Source organism: Olea europaea, chromosome 21, assembly GCF_002742605.1.
Source record: "Olea europaea var. sylvestris chromosome 21, O_europaea_v1, whole genome shotgun sequence".
Taxonomy (NCBI): Eukaryota; Viridiplantae; Streptophyta; class Magnoliopsida; order Lamiales; family Oleaceae; genus Olea; species Olea europaea.
Window position 1 is genome coordinate 16,026,605 of NC_036257.1, and position 18,624 is coordinate 16,045,228.

At 35.1% G+C, this 18,624-nt stretch overlaps 3 protein-coding genes across 3 annotated transcripts; 2 read left to right on the plus strand and 1 right to left on the minus strand.

The window, feature by feature from the left end:
- The first annotated feature begins 991 nt into the window (after positions 1-991).
- LOC111370899 (cold-regulated 413 inner membrane protein 2, chloroplastic-like) lies at positions 992-2,649 on the plus strand. Its single transcript, XM_022992795.1, has 6 exons — positions 992-1,145; positions 1,236-1,343; positions 1,611-1,706; positions 1,800-1,864; positions 2,230-2,299; positions 2,385-2,649. The coding sequence occupies exons 2-6, from the start codon at positions 1,237-1,239 to the stop codon at positions 2,557-2,559; spliced, it is 513 nt and encodes a 170-aa protein (XP_022848563.1). The 5' UTR covers positions 992-1,145; position 1,236; the 3' UTR covers positions 2,560-2,649.
- Positions 2,650-5,178: 2,529 nt separating this feature from the next.
- Positions 5,179-9,796, minus strand: LOC111370900 (coatomer subunit zeta-1-like). Its single transcript, XM_022992796.1, has 6 exons — positions 9,624-9,796; positions 8,368-8,527; positions 6,749-6,896; positions 6,574-6,651; positions 5,544-5,628; positions 5,179-5,419 (listed from the first exon to the last, which is right to left on the minus strand). The coding sequence occupies exons 1-6, from the start codon at positions 9,624-9,626 to the stop codon at positions 5,360-5,362; spliced, it is 534 nt and encodes a 177-aa protein (XP_022848564.1). The 5' UTR covers positions 9,627-9,796; the 3' UTR covers positions 5,179-5,359.
- Positions 9,797-13,617: 3,821 nt separating this feature from the next.
- On the plus strand, positions 13,618-14,508 carry LOC111370196. The gene has a single exon (XM_022991884.1). The coding sequence runs from the start codon at positions 13,618-13,620 to the stop codon at positions 14,506-14,508; it is 891 nt and encodes a 296-aa protein (XP_022847652.1).
- Positions 14,509-18,624: the final 4,116 nt, after the last annotated feature.

Below are 18,624 nucleotides of genomic sequence, written 5' to 3' on the forward strand. Positions count from 1 at the left end.
TTCATCACATCAAGCCATCAAATTTGAATTTCTATATCTTGTGTGAGGCCCGTAACGGTTATATTTTTCATTCTCATTCTTCTAAAAATAAGAAACAAACGGGAACTTAGTTATTAAATAAATTATTTAATTTCATAATTCATTCGCCCTATCATCTAGTGGGGCTCCATAGAATTATTCAATATTTTAGGGTCCGTTTGATTGCAAAGGTGGAACTTGGGTGGAAAGAAAACGAATTTCAGGGAATTGAATTGATGGGAAATTGTTTTCTCGGGAATTGTAAATTATTGTGTTTGATTGATATAATTTTTCACGTGAAAAATATTTCAATTAAAGTGTTTTTTGATGTCCATTTGACTTTGTTTTACATAAAAATTGTCAATTAAACGGATAAAATTTACTGGTATTGGGGATGAAATTTGTTTCCATTGCCAAAACAAAAAAAACAAAAAAAAAATTCAAGAAAATCATCTATCTTTTTATGTTCGTTTGGCTTTGTTTTACATGAAAATTGTTAATTAAAGAAAAATATTTTTTTTTTGCAATAATTCTTAGAATTTGTCTTCATTGTCAACACAGAAAAAAAAAATCGAAAAAAATTTAAAAAATGCTACAGTAACCGGGAAAATGGTAATCCATTTTCCCCAATTAGATGGAAAATATTCATGTGGCAACAAAAGCAAGAAAACTAATTTCATAGAAAATAAATGGTATCAAATATCATTAATTGAGTAAAAGATGAAAAACTTATTCCGTTTTTCATGAAATTTGTTCAAATCAAACACTGCCATGGAGTAATTTACGTTATCATTGAATATGTCGAATTTACGCTTCAATCATCCATAAAAAATATCAGCTTAGAGGAGACTGCCTTTGACAAATGGCAGACCATAACTGTACTTGTCAATCCCAACATCTGTCTTTTCTACTATACAAAACCTACCCTATCAGCCCCTCTATTATTTTGGGACCAAAGGCCATTGATTTAATCTTTAAAAGAGGTGGATCAAAGGACTTAAATAGGAGATGCTGACCCTTTCTCTCTCTTCATTTTCTCCGTACAGCACTCTCATCAAAGTAGAGTCCTTTTTCACAATCGTGCTCCAGTAACGACCCTTTAGCTTACTCAGCTATAATCCATTGAGGTGAGTATAGATACTACATAAATTTGGAATCTTTATCATAGTTTTCTTAAAGTTTTGTCTAAGGATTATATTCTGTGATGGGGGTTGCAGAATGTCGATTGACGACGGCACAAAGACGATGATGAATGAGAGACATGGGTCTGGGACGGTGTGTTTGACACCTACGAATCTTCAGTGGATCTCCACCATTTCTACTGCGTATGTGGATTACTTTTAGATTGTTTTTATGGGATAATTGTTGCCGTAAATTTCTTAATTCTTCTACTGAAAAAAAAAAAGAAACGGTCAGTGGATCCACTGATTTGATCACACGAAGATGATGAACTAATTGTTGAGTCTTGAATCCATCTTAAAGTCTACTTTGTTACCAGGGCTAGCTCAATTTCTTATGAAAAAAAAAAAAAAAACCTATTTAAATCTTTTCTTAAAATGCCAAGATCATACTAACAAAATTATGTTTTTCAGGTTTCTAATGTTGGCGAGGGGAACAGCCATTCACAAATCCTTTCTTGTACCTTTATTTGCCCTACAGGCTCCAGAAAGCATTGTTTCATGGATTAAGTAAACCTTTCAAGTTATCTTAATCTCTTTTTCATATTATAATCTGCTCGCGGCTGTTAATTAATTCAACTTAGTTTTGTCGTTCCATTACAGGGGTGAGTATGGCATATGGACTGCTTTCTTGGCACTTCTCGTTTGCCTCTTCTTCTTTATTCCTGGTAGGATATTTCTCTTCAGAGTTCAGAGTTCTCCAATTTGTTCGTTGAATTTTTCATTCTGTAAGTTATTATACCAGTAAGACTCTTGAGTGGACAGCCACACGTGCTCACTCGCTTCCTTATACATAGGGTGTTCGACAGAGTTCAACATTTTCTTGAGAAATGTCTTACGAGATACCCTTTCAGCAAATAAAGTAGATATCAGAATAGTTAATTTCCATAATCCAAACAATAAAATAAAGTGGATTAGAGAGCAGTTGCAGCATATTCAGTGCTGTAATGTCGAGGGCATCATGATTTTGTCTGGATAATGTCGTCTTAACTTCTTTCTTTCTTCAACTTATGTGATATCGGCTTTTCTGTAGGTGTACTGGAGTTGCCATTAATAACATTGCTATTGATAATTGCGTGTCCTTCTCAAGTTACAGGGCTGAGGTTAGTAGATTCATTATAGACAGCTGACAAGGTTTTTTCTACATATTTGAACTAACTTCGTGTTTCATTTTCTTGTTGATCGCAGGGGGACAGAGGAAGGTATTACTCTTTCGCTGGTAATAGCAGTTTATTTGGCTTTCCAGTATTTTGCAAGAGCCGGCAGTTTGGGGAAAGCAATTGATCAAGGTTCGATTCTAGCCACCTTAGCTGTGATCTGTATAGTTGCTGTCCCGTGCTTGCTGTTCATCAGTTTTCTGTAAATTATCGACCTCCAATAATAAGATACGAGAATTTGTGCGTGTTTTAGGCTAATGGATGTGAAGCATTTTGCTTAAGACCATTTGCTTGAATACCTACTTGTTCAATCTTTTTGTACATATAAATATCATACTGGCTACAATTATATGGTTCTAAAATGGATTAAATTATATACACCCCCACCCCCCAAGGAAGCCCTTGCTCATCATGTAGAAAAATATAATTTTGACATATTGACTTTGTTCAAGTTGCGGTCAAACCATTGTTTCGAACATGGTTAGACACTTCTATTCTACTTCTGCCTAGAGAGAGAAGAAATGGAAAATTTTTCCAATTCTGTTTTATAAGTTCTCGAATCAAACCTCAATAAAGGTTCGATATTTTTCAATTGTTATCCAGATTTTCCTGTTTATTTGACTGCTCCAAATGTTTTGCGATCCTAAATACCAGACATTCAGATGCAAAATTTGGATTGGTAAAAGTGATACTCAATCTATTGCTCTAATTTATAGAGTATATTACAAAGTTATGTTTACTCCTCTTTAACCTAAGAGCAGTCAGTTCTTGTGTAAAATGTGAAACCTTGTTTCCCTTAACTCGGTTAAAATAATGAACAGTAGTGAGAAGACTACCTACTTGAAGCAGTCGTGGGATCTTTGGTATTGCTGCTGTTTCAGAAAAACGTTTGTAATTACACATTATAAAACTATTTCTTCAGTTAAAATCTCTTATCTTCTTGCATGCAACCAAGATCTTTCCACAATTGGTTTAGGATAGGAATCTTCTTTCCCGTCCCCTTTCTGATTTCCCAGATATCCTTCCTAACATCTATAAAACAAGTGATATTATGTCTCTCGTTTGCCCTCATTAATTTTGATTATAATGTGCAAGTAGTGTTTTTCTTTTAAAAAATGGATGGTTTTAAAAAGATGAAATTTTTTTGATTTACATGTATTATTATTTTATTGAATATTGTGTGGTTGAAACAAATTTTTAATAGCTATAAAATTATAATATTCAATAAAATATTATACTTTGAATTTTATAATACTTTGAATTTTAATAGCTATAAAATTATAAAATTATAAAATTTGTTTCAAATTTTTTGTTAAGGCTAAAAATATCCATTTGATTTCTCAATAGGAAAATAAGAGATTTTTCTTAGTGTCGTGAATTTTGAGATACTATAATGATCCTATTTGATTTCTTAAAAGTTTAGTTGAACAAATTCATTTCTCTTGATTTTGACCAATTATTTGTTGGTTTGTCTGAGTGGAAGGATATATGGGGAAAATAAAAGAGTAATAGGTCCCAATGTGCCAGCTTGATATCGAGCATGAGATATAATCCTCGTTTGGCCCTGTTGCATCTCATCAAATTAAATTAAATTTTTCTCTCTTATTTCAACCACACAATATTCAATAAAATAATAATACATGTAAATAAAAAAAATTTCATCTTTTTAAAACCATCCATTTTTTAAAAGAAAAACACTACTTGCACATTATAATCAAAATTAATGAGGGCAAACGAGAGACATAATATCACTTGTTTTATAGATATTAGGAAGGATATCTGGGAAATCAGAAAGGGGACGGGAAAGATGATTCCTATCCTAAACCAATTGTGGAAAGATCTTGGTTGCGTGCAAGAAGATAAGAGATTTTAACCGAAGAAATAGTTTTATAATGTGTAATTACAAACGTTTTTCTGAAACAGCAGTAATACCAAAGATCCCACGACTGCTTCAAGTAGGTAGTCTTCTCACTACTGTTCATTATCCATTACATCAAGTCACCATATTTAACTTTCTATTTTTTTTGTGTCTCGTAACGATTATATTTTTCATTCTCATTCTTAGAAAAATGGGAATCAAACGGAGGCTAAATGTTATGCCATTTTCAAATCAACAAAGGAATCTTGTCGAAAACACTAAAGTTCACAATGCCTTGATAAAGACAAACAAAAATTTACCATGAAAAATATTACTCTGCCATTAAAAGGCTCAACTTTTTTTCTTCTCTGATTAGTTTATCAATTGAAAAAGATATCAAACTATTAATGTCACTTCAAATAAACAAGTTTGGAAAACGTCTCATCACTTTCTTCCATTCATCCTCCTTTAGAAGATATAAAATTCACCGTGTACAAGTCACTGCTTCCCCTTTTAATATGATTACTAGACCCGAAGCCAATCATCCTCAAACAAGAAGTCAGACAAGTGAAAGTGGGCAAGCCCCATATCTTAGATATGTCAGTTTCAAAATAATTATACTAATGTCCTACCACATTCTACGTTAAAACTTAGACGAATAGAATGTATTCTGTCTCCTACTCCTTCGGAAGATCAATATTCAGAAAAACTCTTTTAAGTTAGATGGTTGATCTTGCCAAATCAGTGCAGCCACTCGCTGTCTGGCTCTCACAAGGATTCATTTCAAAGTCTCTAAAAAAAAACCAAGTAAATGCAGTTGCAGCTACGTTTTCAAAATGTTGACTTCACAACCATAACTTGTGCTGCTAAATCAAGCTGTACTCAATCTCATCAATTTTGACATCCAGGGGGAAAAAAAAAGAAAAGAAAAATTTAAAAAAAAAAAAAAAAAAAAAAAAAAACCAAGTAAATGCAGTTGCAACTACGTTTTCAAAATGTTGACTTCACAACCATAACGTGTGCTGCTAAATCAAGCTGTACTCAATCTCATCAATTTTGATATCCAGGGGGAAAAAAAGAAAGGAAAAATAACAATAAGATGCTGTTATCCTAGTCTCCAATTTTTTTCTGTTGCTCGATTGTATAAATCATTTAAGAAGAGATCTGGCGAGGTGTTCACGTGCAGTAGCCAGCGCTTGACTTATAGTCTGCAAAAAAATAAAAATAAAAATTGCAATCACAAGTTAAGAGGGCATAATGTATCGACTTTTTTCATCATTTATCCAAAGTTGTTTCATTGAAAGAGCTACAGAGAACCCAAAAGATGCATACCTGCTCAGACAGAGGTGCTCCAGCATCCACAATGTTGCTTGCAACTTTAGTTGCAATGCTATTTGCATCAGTTTCCAGAATAATTCTATACAGAACAAGAAAAATTACATCAGAAGCAGCTAGTGACAAATGGTGGCTAATTCTTTTATACAAAGCACTATGTTCTTAATGTTATTCTATTTTCTTTTAGTTAATCCCTTCAACATCAGAAACCATTAATGTTTTCATACACGGGACATAGGGAAGGGACGGTTGGTATAATGCTAAAAATCTGCAGGAAAATGGTGTCGTTATAACTTACAGCATATTTGGCAGAGCTTAAAAGTAAGTTTGAATTTGCCTTTAAATTTTTGTTTCCAAATATGTTAGGAAACATATTTTAAATATGTTTGGACTCTCTATTTTAAAATTTGAAAATAGAAAGTGGAGTTTGGTTCTCCGAATTTGGAGAGCCAAACTCACTTCCTATTCTTAATGTACGATCATTGCATTTAGTAAGTCAGATTTTAATACTCTACTTCTCAAACTATTCAAAACACATTTAAATTGATTGTTCATTGGCATATAAAAGATTATGTTAAATAAAATATGAGAAGAAATTAGTAAATACTTCTTGAGAAAAGCAAAATGAAGAGCCAAAATAGAGAGCACTGTTGGAGCGTATAAAATTTTTGACTCCCAGAATTTGTAGATACTCTCTATAATGCATAAGATGCTCTTTATAATAAATAAAGTATCTTGAAGATGTTCTTAGTTGTAAAATTGGGTATACTTTCAAAATAAGTATTTCTTCTTATCTAAAATTTAGACTAAACTTAATTGTTTGCTCATAAGTAAAAAAAATTTAAACTTAGTCAAACATGCACTTATAATCAACACTTCCATGAAACTCCGGCCATGACATCACACATTCTGTACTTGTGCATAAAGAGGAAGCATTTTCTGTAATTCATCACGGTAAGAATTGGCAACTCACAAAACAGCAAGCTAATTAGAAAGCAAATACTTAGAAGTACGATTAAATGCTTACCCGCCGTCGACAATTTCATCAATGCACAAAAGAATGAGATCCAGATTTTCAAGTGCCTCCCTCTTATCCACATTGCCCCTGGAGTAAAGAGCCGGTAAAGAAATAAACAGAGTAGTTCACAATAGACTAGAATATGAAAAGTAAACATCACCCTGAACAATTAAGTCTGAACTACCTAAGTAGGATTCCAACAGCATCAAAGAATCCCTGAAGAACAGCAGCTAAGATGATCTCATTTTCATCTTCACCCCCAGTAACATAAAAGTAAAGGTCTTGAACAAACTTGTAAACCATGACGTTGTTCTCAAACATAGCTATCTCCACTGTAGATGAAGTGACAAGAAGTTAGCTAGCAACCAGTGGAGAATCAGACACGGAAATTTGTTAAGCATACAAACTGCCTTTACAATTCTAGGTCCCATTCGATATTGATTATGAGAATTGATTTTTTGACCGTTCGGGAGAAAGTGGGGGCCACCTGTGAGTGGAAAAGTAAAAAATAACAACTGGAATAATGAAATAATTTTCAAAATCAAATTTTTGGGGGGTGAAAAAGCACTACCAAACAGGGGCCTAGTATAGTTATTGTCAAACAAGAAAGATTAAAGTTTTGCGCATTCATAACCCTGATAGAGTGGTGGTCCAAATGTAGATATATGCAACATAGAAGAATATGACATAATTTATCCCAGAACTCTGCTTTTGAGATCATTGAAACTGTAAAATGACCAAGCCTCAGAATCCTTTCTATGGAAAACTAGACAGTCTTCCTACCTACGCTTTAATAGGGGTCAGAAACCGGTTAATTTAAGATTAAAAAAAGTCACTCCCCCAACCATTCACAGAAAACATGATCCTAAAACAGTACAGCATAAATTCATAATCAGTTTGTTTAATTACTCAACTTTAATTGGGCAAATATTTCTGCAAAGCTCTAAGGAAACAGAAAACAATGATGTGTTGACTTGCAAATCCATAACTCTAGGTTTGAGCTACCGGAAACAAGTAAAAAGCAAGGGCTAAAAATATCAGTATAACTCTAAAATTTGCAGCTGCCTCCCCAGAGTCACCTCTCTGAAGCCTAACAAAGTAACAGGTTGTCGAAATAAGCTTAAGAAGTTGTTCAATGTGGAGAACGCTGTGCTGTGACAGCTTAAAACTGCAGAAAACACAAAAAACCAGCCTAACCAAACCAAACAATCCCCAAATTCCATACCTTTAGTCAAACCATCTCTTGGCACAAAGAAATTAACCTTTGTGTTTGATGAAGCCTCACACACATAATATCAACTCTCAAATCAATTCTCTACTACTTATACATATTTTAAAATGATTTTGAATAAACCAAAGAATTTTTCTTATAATTTCATATCTACAAAATGAGAAAGTTTGGGAAGAAAAGCTTAGCTTGTTGGTAGCGCGTTGAGAAATTTTCGAATCTAGACACAGAAATTTTTGCAACATTGAGTGATGACCTTTGTTACGATTTCAAAAGTATAAGAGAGGCTATATGATATTCCAAAGTGGTCCGCACATGAAAAGATGAAGGGGTTGACAGATATCTTTAAATGATATTAACTACTGGTACTTAAAACAAGATTAAGCCCCTGTTTGGTACTGCTAAAAAATCTGATTAAAATCTAAGTCAAAGGCAAATTTCATAGGTCCACAACTTTTCAACCACAACTTCCATAACTTTTATCATAATTTGCTAAAAATCTGATTTTAATCTCGGGATAAGCATATGATTAACCAAACAAAAAATTCCAAATGAATTCAGAAGTCAAATAGCACCTTCTGTCCGGGCATTTGTCTTCTGAGTCTTGTTAAATACGGCCTTCTCAAAAGCTTCCTTTGCATTATTGGTTGGCCAGTCATCCGAATAGTACTTGACAGCAATACGTCTCCCTTCTGAATCTAGAAGAAGAATGTTCTTAATGGAAGGGCAGGACTCCTGTCAACAAGAACTCATTTACTAAGAGCCAAAATACAGCAGTATTTGAGTCTATCTCTCTTATTGAGCTGATTCGTTTATCAAGCCCTGATGACATTACTCTTTTCGGGTGCACTCTTCATTGCTTTTCATTTTTTTTCTTCCAAAAGCAAGAAGATACTATTTTCTTTTGAATGTTAAGCTCACCACGGCTCTAAGAAAAAAAGAGTGATCCGCACAGAACATGAAAAGTGACATATTTTCCGTTTAAATAATGGCAAACCATGGACAATTTCATCTTTGACTTTAAATTCCTTAGATATTGTTATGAGAAAATTATGGATGAACAATCATATCATTTTAATCACTGAGAAATCCAACATAAATGAGGTAACAGGAGACTTGCATGAAGTTTCATGAAATAGATTGCACACCATTAACATTCATATTAAGAACCGCAAAAAATTGGCTTCCTTTTCACTTGCAAAATACATTTTCTCAGATTCCATTAGAAATAGCCATGCAGCATAAAGAATTCTAATTTCCAAGATAACTGTCAAATATTACAGTCAAGTTTCATCCCGTGCTATTCATATTCATAAAATCCCATATTTTTCAAAAAAATTCTTTCACAGAAGATAATTTGCCAAACTTTTAACGAAAATCAGACAGAAGCCTCCAGAGTTACCAGAATTTTTATTTCGTATGTAAAAGAATATTATTTTCCAAATTTGGTCATGTGATTGTCAGGGGTCAGAAAATATCCTTATGCCGTAATGGCAATTGGCACCGTATTACGAGCTCTAACACAAATGTAACTATGTCACCGCCAATCGTACATGTATTCAGTATACGTAAGATCAGAGGCACCGATCTAGGAAAAACCGAAAAGATTAGCGAGGAATTGAACACATCTGGTAAACCCTAGATCAGATCATGCTGTTTTTGCTAATAGTAACATCCTTAGATTCCAAAAGTAACAGTAAAGTTAGACGAATTCCAGCATATAATTATAGACTAAACGGATTGATCGCAGGCTCCAATACATGTAACTTGACTAGTGAGAGTGGAGACGATGAGAGAAGATTGATTACATATAGAGAGATAGAGCCCTAACCATAGTGAGTAATCTACGATTGAGAAATCTCGGCAGTTTCGGAAATTGCGGATCACTCGGTCTCTCTCACGCACAGTGCAAACAAGAGGACGGAAAAATAAACGATTCTTCAGGCTGTTCTCCGCCAAAATACTGTAATCAACAAAATCGGGGGTTTGTTATTTATTTTTTCTTTCAAATAATTTTTTTTTCCAAAATTTCTTTGAAGGGTTTTTAATCTTTATTCCCTTTTAGTTTTTTATAATCTTATCCAAGATTACTTGTCAAAGTTAAACTCCATTTTGAAAAATAACAATTAAAAAATTTAAAATAAAATTGTTTTAGAGATTGTTCAAGATTGAACTTTTAATTTTGGAAATTGCTAAGCTCGGGCTACAGCCCCCTCACAAGTGGGGTGGCCTGCAAATTTTTTATTGTGCGTGAGCCTCTCGGGTTGTGAGAGAGTTGTAAACGGTGTTGTGTGCACAACACCGCCCTTTAATTTTAGAGTAATTCTACTCCTACAAAGTTGGTGTACAAAAATGGAGTGCCAAAATGTATTGGTAAAATTTGGACCCTTGATTTCAAATGATTTAAAAATCTGTTTTAGAAATAATTGGTGTAAATTTGATTTTATAACCTAACATTATAAACCCTCTTTGTCATTGTAGTATAACTCTCAATTTTATGTTTTTTATGAAACATAAAATGAATAATAATGTTATTTACAGTCACTTATTGTCGTAGTCGCTACAGGTGCTATACATATGACGGTTAATGATTGATGTACATGTAACAGTTAATGATTTGATGTATGAGACAATAAAAAACTACCACATTAATATATCAAATCACTAATTATTACATGTATATCACGTAAGGCGATTACCGTAGTAAGCAACTACAAATAACATTACATTAAAATGAATATAATTGAGATGAGATATCATAACAAACGTGTATTGTATGGTTATTCCATAAGAGAACTGCAAAGGACGTGACTTTATAAATAAGGTTACATACTCGGTTTGTATAGTTGTGTCTAAAAATTAGGGAAAATTGCAGTCGAGGTACCAAACCTTTCGTTTATTAGCAGACTTTGTCCAAACCTTTAGTTTGTGCCATCGGAGATACCAAACCTTTAAAAAATGTGTGGGGCTAGTTCAAAATGACGGTTTCCGTCTGTTTGACCGCCAAAACCGTCAGTTGACCCCTTTAATGATAATTTCAAGAATTTTCCCCAAATAAGTGAAGGGCAACATGGTCATTACACACATTTCCCTCCTCAACATCAAACACGTTAGTTGCAACTTCCTTCCACTCACCATCCACTATGGAACCTACGAAAACCCACGAAGAAGACGAAACGGACATCGAAGAAGACGAACATCCAGTGGACATTGCAGCCCACATTCGAGGCTCTCTTTCCCAACCCGTGTATGGTAAGTGTCTTCCCTTGGATTCAGTTTACGGTGTGAAGTTGTATGATTATGAAGTTCCCCTGTTCGATTGTGTTCACGTACTGGGAAATTCAAAAATTTTAAGTGATTTGGTGTATTAGAGCGTAATGCTTGTGTACTATCTTTTCTGCACATGTTCGTTGCACGAACTGAAAAGGGCTAGGGCTTAACTTCCTTTTTTTCGGTGTTTTTTAGGGGAAAATTCAAAGTACTTCAGGATACGGCTTCATCATGGTGGAATTTTATTTCAGAAAATGAGAAATTTTGTGTATGAGCATGGGAAAATAAGTTATATAGAATATCGACCCTGATTTCTTCAATAGATTTCTTTTGGACAATGCCGTGAAGATATTAGGATATTTTGATAGAATTAGATATTTGTACAAGATGGAGAAGAAAAGAATGAGTGAAGGTTCATTTTGGTTGGTTAAAAACTCAGATTTCATGAATTTAGTGAAGTGGCTTGGTGATAATATGACAGCTGAACTGTATTGCTTGCCTGTAGTTAAGGTTTTGGAGTTGCCTTGGGATGAAACAGAACAGAAGGATGTTCAATTGTTTGATTGTAAGACTGGAGAGGAGTTGGTGAAGGTTCAAAAGTCTGGTGAAGCATTGAATGGGCAGCAACCATGCTATGCTATTAAAATTTATGACGAATCAATAAAAGGTGATGACGTGTATGTAGTTGATGAAGTGGATGACATGGAAGCAGATGAAGAGAAAGTTTATACAGTGCATGGAATAGAGCATGAGTATACAGAGGTTGATTTTATAGGGGCTGAAGTAGACTCACATGAATCAGAAGTGCATGCTACTGAACCAGAGAAACCACATGATGTTGAACCACAGTTGAGGTCTGAACATGAGTTGCATGACGCTGAACCACAGCAGGAGGCTCAGCAGGAGCTACATGCTACTGAACAAGAAGTGCAGGCTGCTGAACATGATGTCGAAACAGAGGTGCAACCTGCTGAAATTGATGTGCATGCTTCTGGACCACAGCAGCAGGCTCAGCAGGAGCTGCATGCTGCCGAACAATAGGCGCAGGCTGCTGAACATGATGCCAAAGCAGAGGTGCAACCTGTTGAAATTGATGTGCATGTTTCTGGACCATAGCAGCAGGCTGCTGAGCATGAGTTGCATGATGCCGAACTAGAGGTGCAGGCTATTGAAACTGATGTGGAGTTTGGTGAAGCTCCTGAGCTGGATGATAAATATGATGAGGGTATTTTGGGAAAGGAATTCACTGACTCGGAGTACGAGCAGGAAGAAAAATATTGCTGTGGAGGATAATGATGAAAACACATATTTCAGGTTGAGTGAAGGTTTTGACATTGGTACAAGTGGTAAGCAGGAAGGTGTAAGGGATGAGCAGAAAGGTGAGGCAGCTGCTGGGGAAGAATCTGGAACAGAATACGAAGACTCCAGTGAGCTTAGAAGCTTACCCAGTGATACCGAGGCTGAGGGATCATCTGCCAAAAGGAAGAATGTGTGCTGGTTTAACCCTGTAATTGATATGGAAGATCCACAGTTCAAGCTAGGTAATGCATTTGTTTTGTGTAATTCATTTCTGGTTTAATTCATTTGGATGATAATGCATTCTGGTTTAATTCATTTATACCAGGGATGAAATTCGACAACGTCAAGATTCTAAGGAATGCAGTATTTCAATACTCAGTCAAAAATTTCAGGCAACTGAGATACGTGAAAAATATGAGGACACAGTTGAGAGTTCGGTGTTAAGATAATTGCCCTTGGGTTCTGTATGCGTACCAACAACCCGACAAGAGTCTTAGAATTAACACATTTGTAGATGAGCACACATGTACCATGGTGTGGCAAAATAAAATGGTTAATTCAGGTTTTCTGGCAAAGAAATAGTGAGAAAATTTAGGTCTAATCCAAACATTCCAATGAGTAGTTTTATGGAGACTGTGAAAGAAGACTGCATGTATGAGATTTCAAAGCATCAGTTCTATAGTACAAGATCGAAATGTGCAAAAGTTATTAATGGGATTGTAGCTGAGCAGTACAAAATTTTATGGGATTACGGTGAGGAATTAAATAGAACAAATCCAGGCAGTATAGTGCAAATCGAAGGTTCGGGACATACTTTTAAGAGATTGTACATCTGCATAGGGGCTTGTAAGGAAGGGTTTAAGGCTGGGTGCAAGCCAGTTGTTGGGTTGGATGGATGTTTCCTAAAATCTGCGAAAAGTGGATAATTGTTGGTAGCTGTTGGGATCGATAGTGAGAACTGTATGTTCCTGTTACCATGGGCGGTTGTGGATGCAAAGAACAAAACAAACTGGCAATGGTTCATAGAATTGTTGGTTCATGACATAGGGATGCACAACCCTCGAGCTTGGACATTCATTTCCGATAAACAAAGGGGTTTGGTGGATTCCATAAGTCAATACTGTGAAGGAGCAGAGCATAGGTGTTGTGCTAGACATCTTTATAGGAATTTCACCTTGGCACACAAAGGTCTGGCACTTAAGAACCTATTTTGGACTACAGAAAGGACAACAACAGTGCTAGAGTAGAAGAGTGCAATGAATGAGTTAAAAGACATAAGTGAAGAGGCTTACAACTGGTTCCTTGAAAAACCTCCTTCCCAGTGGACCAGATCCCATTTTGAAGAGCATTCGAGATGTGATATTCTTCTTAATAATTTGTGTGAGGCATTCAATTCTTCTATTGTTGTTGTCAGAGACAGGCCCATCATCTCCATGCTAGAGAAAATTCGGCATCAGCAAATGATAAGGATGAATGTAAAAAGGGAAGCGGCACAGAGGTGGGATCTTGCATTTGGGCCAAGAATTGTGAAAATCGTTGAAAAGACTAAGTCTGAGGCAAGGTACTTGAAGGCAGACTATGCAGACAACCATAAATTTGAGATAAGTAGCAGAGACAGTTTGAGGTGGAGCGTTGACTTGACACAACATGCATGTGCTTGCAGAAAATGGCAGCTCACTGCAATACCATGTCCCCATGCAATATCAGGCATGCTTTCAAGGGATATTGGCATATATGAGTATATCGACCCATGGTATAGTAAGGAGACATACCTGAAATGTTACTTCCCAGTGATCCACTCGATGTCAGGGCCTGAACTGTGGCCAGAATTGGGAAAGCATCCTCTCAATCAACCTCAGAAGAGAAAACATGCTGGCAGACCCAAAAAGTTGAGGAAGAGGTCACAGGTAGAGCCACTTGCAAGCATTAAGATGGGAAGGACTGGCATGAAGATGACGTGTGAACGCTGTGAAAGGTCTGGACATAACAAAAGAAGCTGTAAGGAGTCACTGTGTAATGAAGATAATTCACAGCAACAGTCTAAACCAACCACACAAGAAGATACACATACCAGATCAGCGAAGGGGAAGAGAAAAAGCACATTCAACGCAAACCTCCAAGTCATAGACAAAGAAGTCCAAGCATAGAGGATCGCAATCTTGAACATCACGTGGTTTCTCTTGTATAGTTACCTTCTTGGGAAAATGCTGTGGTTTTTTGTAAACTGAACTGGAAATATTTGCTTCTAATGCTGTGTATTTTGTAGATGTAACTAGAATTTTTGATGAAATTGTTCAATGTGATGATAATGTTGATGTCGAATATCTTGCATTATGTTTCTGGTGTTAGTCATTGGTTTCTGAAATTGTATTCGTAAGATCTGATCTGTAGGCGATTATGAAATATATGAGAATGTTTGATACTTCCTATGAAAGTATTATCAAACGTTTAGTATCTTTACTGCAATATTTTTAAAGGTTTGGTACTCTGTCTGAAACCATTAGAAAAGGTTTGGTACTGATTCTGTGAATCGTTATAAGGTTTGGTACCTATGCTGCACCTTCTTCAGATAAGTTTGAAGTGTAATCTGCTCTTTTAATTTCGCATTTTACATAGAGGCCAAGAAAATCTCGTTAAATTTCAATTCAAAAGGTACAACACAATTTTTCCTTTTTTACATATGCATTTCACAACATCTAGCACATGGCTTCATTTTGAAACCCTAAGCTCAAATTTTTGGAACAAAAAACTAAAATCCTACAATTTGATCCCACATACCTAAGAACAAACCCATTTTGCAAACACTCTACACACAAAGCCGAAGAGCCAGATCTTCCACACATTTGGTCTTATTGCTTGAAGGGTGTCGATTTCAGCTTCCATTTCCCTCCTAGCTCGTAATAGACCAGGAGTCAGTTCCTTCGATCTCTCACACATCGGAGGGTCACACCACATAAAGATGGTGCATCCACCCACATCTTGGCTTAGAGAACAAGTGAGAAATCTTCTTCCCAGGTTCAAGTTCATCTACAAGGTCTTCATCTGCACTGGGGAACCACATCTGCATACATTCCCCTCCATGTGCGTGCTGATTTTTTTTTACTATCTGTGAGAAAGAAGGTAGGTAATATATAGTGATAAAGAAATGGAGGAAAATAAACAGTGAAGTATCTAATAGGAGGGAAATGTGTGTAATGACCATGTTGCCCTTCACTTATTTGGGAAAAATTCTTGAAATTATCATTAAAGGGGTTAACTGACGGTTTTGGCGGTCAAACAGACGGAAATTGTCATTTTGGACTGGCTCCACACATTTTTTAAAGGTTTGGTATCTCCAGTGACACAAATTAAAGATTTGGGTAAAGTCTGCTAATAAACGAAAGGTTTGGTACCTAAGCTACAATTTTCCCTAAAAATTATGAAAGGACATGACCTGATTATATACAAAAGTTTTTTGAAGTACATATTTGCCTCTCACCAAAGGTGTTAGACCTTCTCGTATAATGTAGATCGAATCTACAAACACACGATACTAACAACTCAAATGGATTGAACTCAAGAAACAAATGTTTTCTTATTTCTAAAACAATAAAAAAACCTTTGGAGACGTTTCAAAGTTTTAAATACGAAAAGAATAGATAACCTATTGGGCCAACAGTCCCTTAATGAGTTGGGCTACAAAACGAAAATAATAAATACTGAAAATAATAAACTAAGAAACTTTAAATGCCGTTTTGACCCAGTAAACGAATTCAAACGACTAAAATCCATCATACGTCACAACAAAGCGATGAATTCATCCAAAATCATCGCAAGCTTTTAGGAATGAGATTATTAATCCAAAACGGATACTGTATGCAAAAGTTACGCCAATTTCTTTGAACACCGACCATCCAAACGTTTCATATACTCAAGTGCTTGTTCCTCCACACGAACCTCATCATCGTATACCTAGTCCCATGATTTTGATATATATGAATCGACACATTTGATTGTTTAGTGTCTCGTATTATGGCTAGAGCTTGTGATGCTCGGACTCTCAATTTCGAACGGAGTAGCTGTGTAAATATGACACGACAAGAGTACTAGACCTGATAGAAAATCTTTAAAAATTTTGTTGATTTACCTTAGTGACAGTTTGGTTGAAGATGGAAGATGTCTGTAAAGAAATAGCAAGTTGGTGCCGACAAGTCCTTAGTCCAAAATAATCTGCTAGTTGTCTATATATGTTCACTCAAAACCCTAAAATCTTGAAGAAAAAGAAGACTACGAGAATGAGAGGAGATTTGGGTTTAATTGGAGCCTGAGCCATTTTATTGGGCTCATAGTATGGATATGGGTGGACTCAATAATATAGATATAGATTGGTTTAATTGGAGCCTGGACCATTTTTTTAATATGAATATGAGTGAGTTAATAATATAATTGTTTTTACATTAAAAAAAATCATAGATAAAATATTAAGAATGACACATTTTAAGACTAAGATAAGAAACAAAGATTAAAATTTTAAAAATCATATTTTTAAAAATTATATATATTTATAAACTAATTAATTAAACATATATTTTATTAATTAAACATATTAATGTTACAATTCTATACAATTTGGTCACAATTTATAATTTTATAGGTCAAAATTTATTCATCGATCACAAATTTGTCATATTAATAGGTCAAATATTATTCATTGGTCACAAATTACAAATTTTATAAGTCACAACTTATTTTATGATTATAAAATATCAAATTAACTAGTCACAACTTATCAAATTATTGGTTACAACTTATTTCTTAATCACAAATCAAAAATTTTATAAGTCACACATTATTTTTGGGCCACAAATAAAAATCTTAAAGATTGCGGATTATTCATCGATCACAAAGTCAAACTTTTATTGGTCACATGTCATTTTTAAGTCACAAGATATCCAAATTATTGGTCACAACACCGTCACATCCACCACCATTAGATCCATCGGTGATCTGACAAAAATTACTGCCACTACTAGATTCACCACTGCCACCAAAAACCACCACTACCACCATTCCCACAACCAACCACCAATACCTCCACCATTGTTACAAAAAAGCCAAAAACCAACAATCACCAACACTATCGCACAGCCACCGCCACAACACCAAAAACATCACACAGAAATCTCCTGCTACATCACATACAACCATCGTTGAAAAGCACCAAAATCTCTTGCAACTTCACTATCCTCCACCAAGACTTCTACTCAAACTACAAAACATTCACCAGCCACCCTGACAATTCTCAAGCCGTATTCTTCCTCTGTAAATTTCATAGATTAATTCATTTAAAAAAAACCACGATGACGATGGTCGGAGTTTGTGGTGATGGCCGATCAGATCTACAACAAATAGAAAGAAGTCTCGTCAACAGCTGCGTGCAGCCCTCACGAGACGCTGCATCGCCACTCTTTTTCTTTTTGTTTCAACCTTCCATCTCTTCTTCAACATTTTTGCATCCGACAACTGTGAGGTAGAGAGGATGAGGGGTAAGAGTAGAGAGAATAGATTGAGAAGATGATGAGAGGGAGAAAAAGGTGGAATTGGCTTCAGGATTTGTACAGAAAAAATGGGTGAGGATGGAGAGATAGAGAGAGAGAGAAATGAGAGGGGAAATTAATTAGGATTTGAGATGAGAACTGTATATTTAATATTTAAATATAAAATATCTGTTTTGTGAATAATGAAATTTCTTCCCTATTTTTAGAATAATAAACTTTAAAATAGGTTGAAATGTAAACAACACACATATTTTAGTTTGATAAAATATTCAAATAACACAATTAATCTTTTTTTTTTCCTTTTTTTTTTTTTTTCAATTTGTCAGTTTTACTTCAAAAAATACGGCAATATCAAAAATAAAATCTAAAAAAAATAAAATTGAAGTTTGAAAGATGTACTCATGTACCTGTGTCAGAAATTTAGACTATTTTTAACCATGTCTCCGTATGCCACATTTTAGAAAATAAAAATTTTGACACTTAAATAGTACCCGTACCCGAATCCGAACATCATATGCTAGAACCCAGAGGTGCAAACAAATCAAAAGCTCAACCGCCTTTTTCAAGATTGGAACGTTTAGGTAGCGGATAGGAAAAATGAGCAAATGCTCAATGAGAAAAACATGTAAAATAGGAGAATATCACACAACACGTTGGCTAATAACTTCGTCCCTATTTTATAGGGTGGTGCTTTTGTCATAAGAATTTGTCGCCGGTTTGTCTATA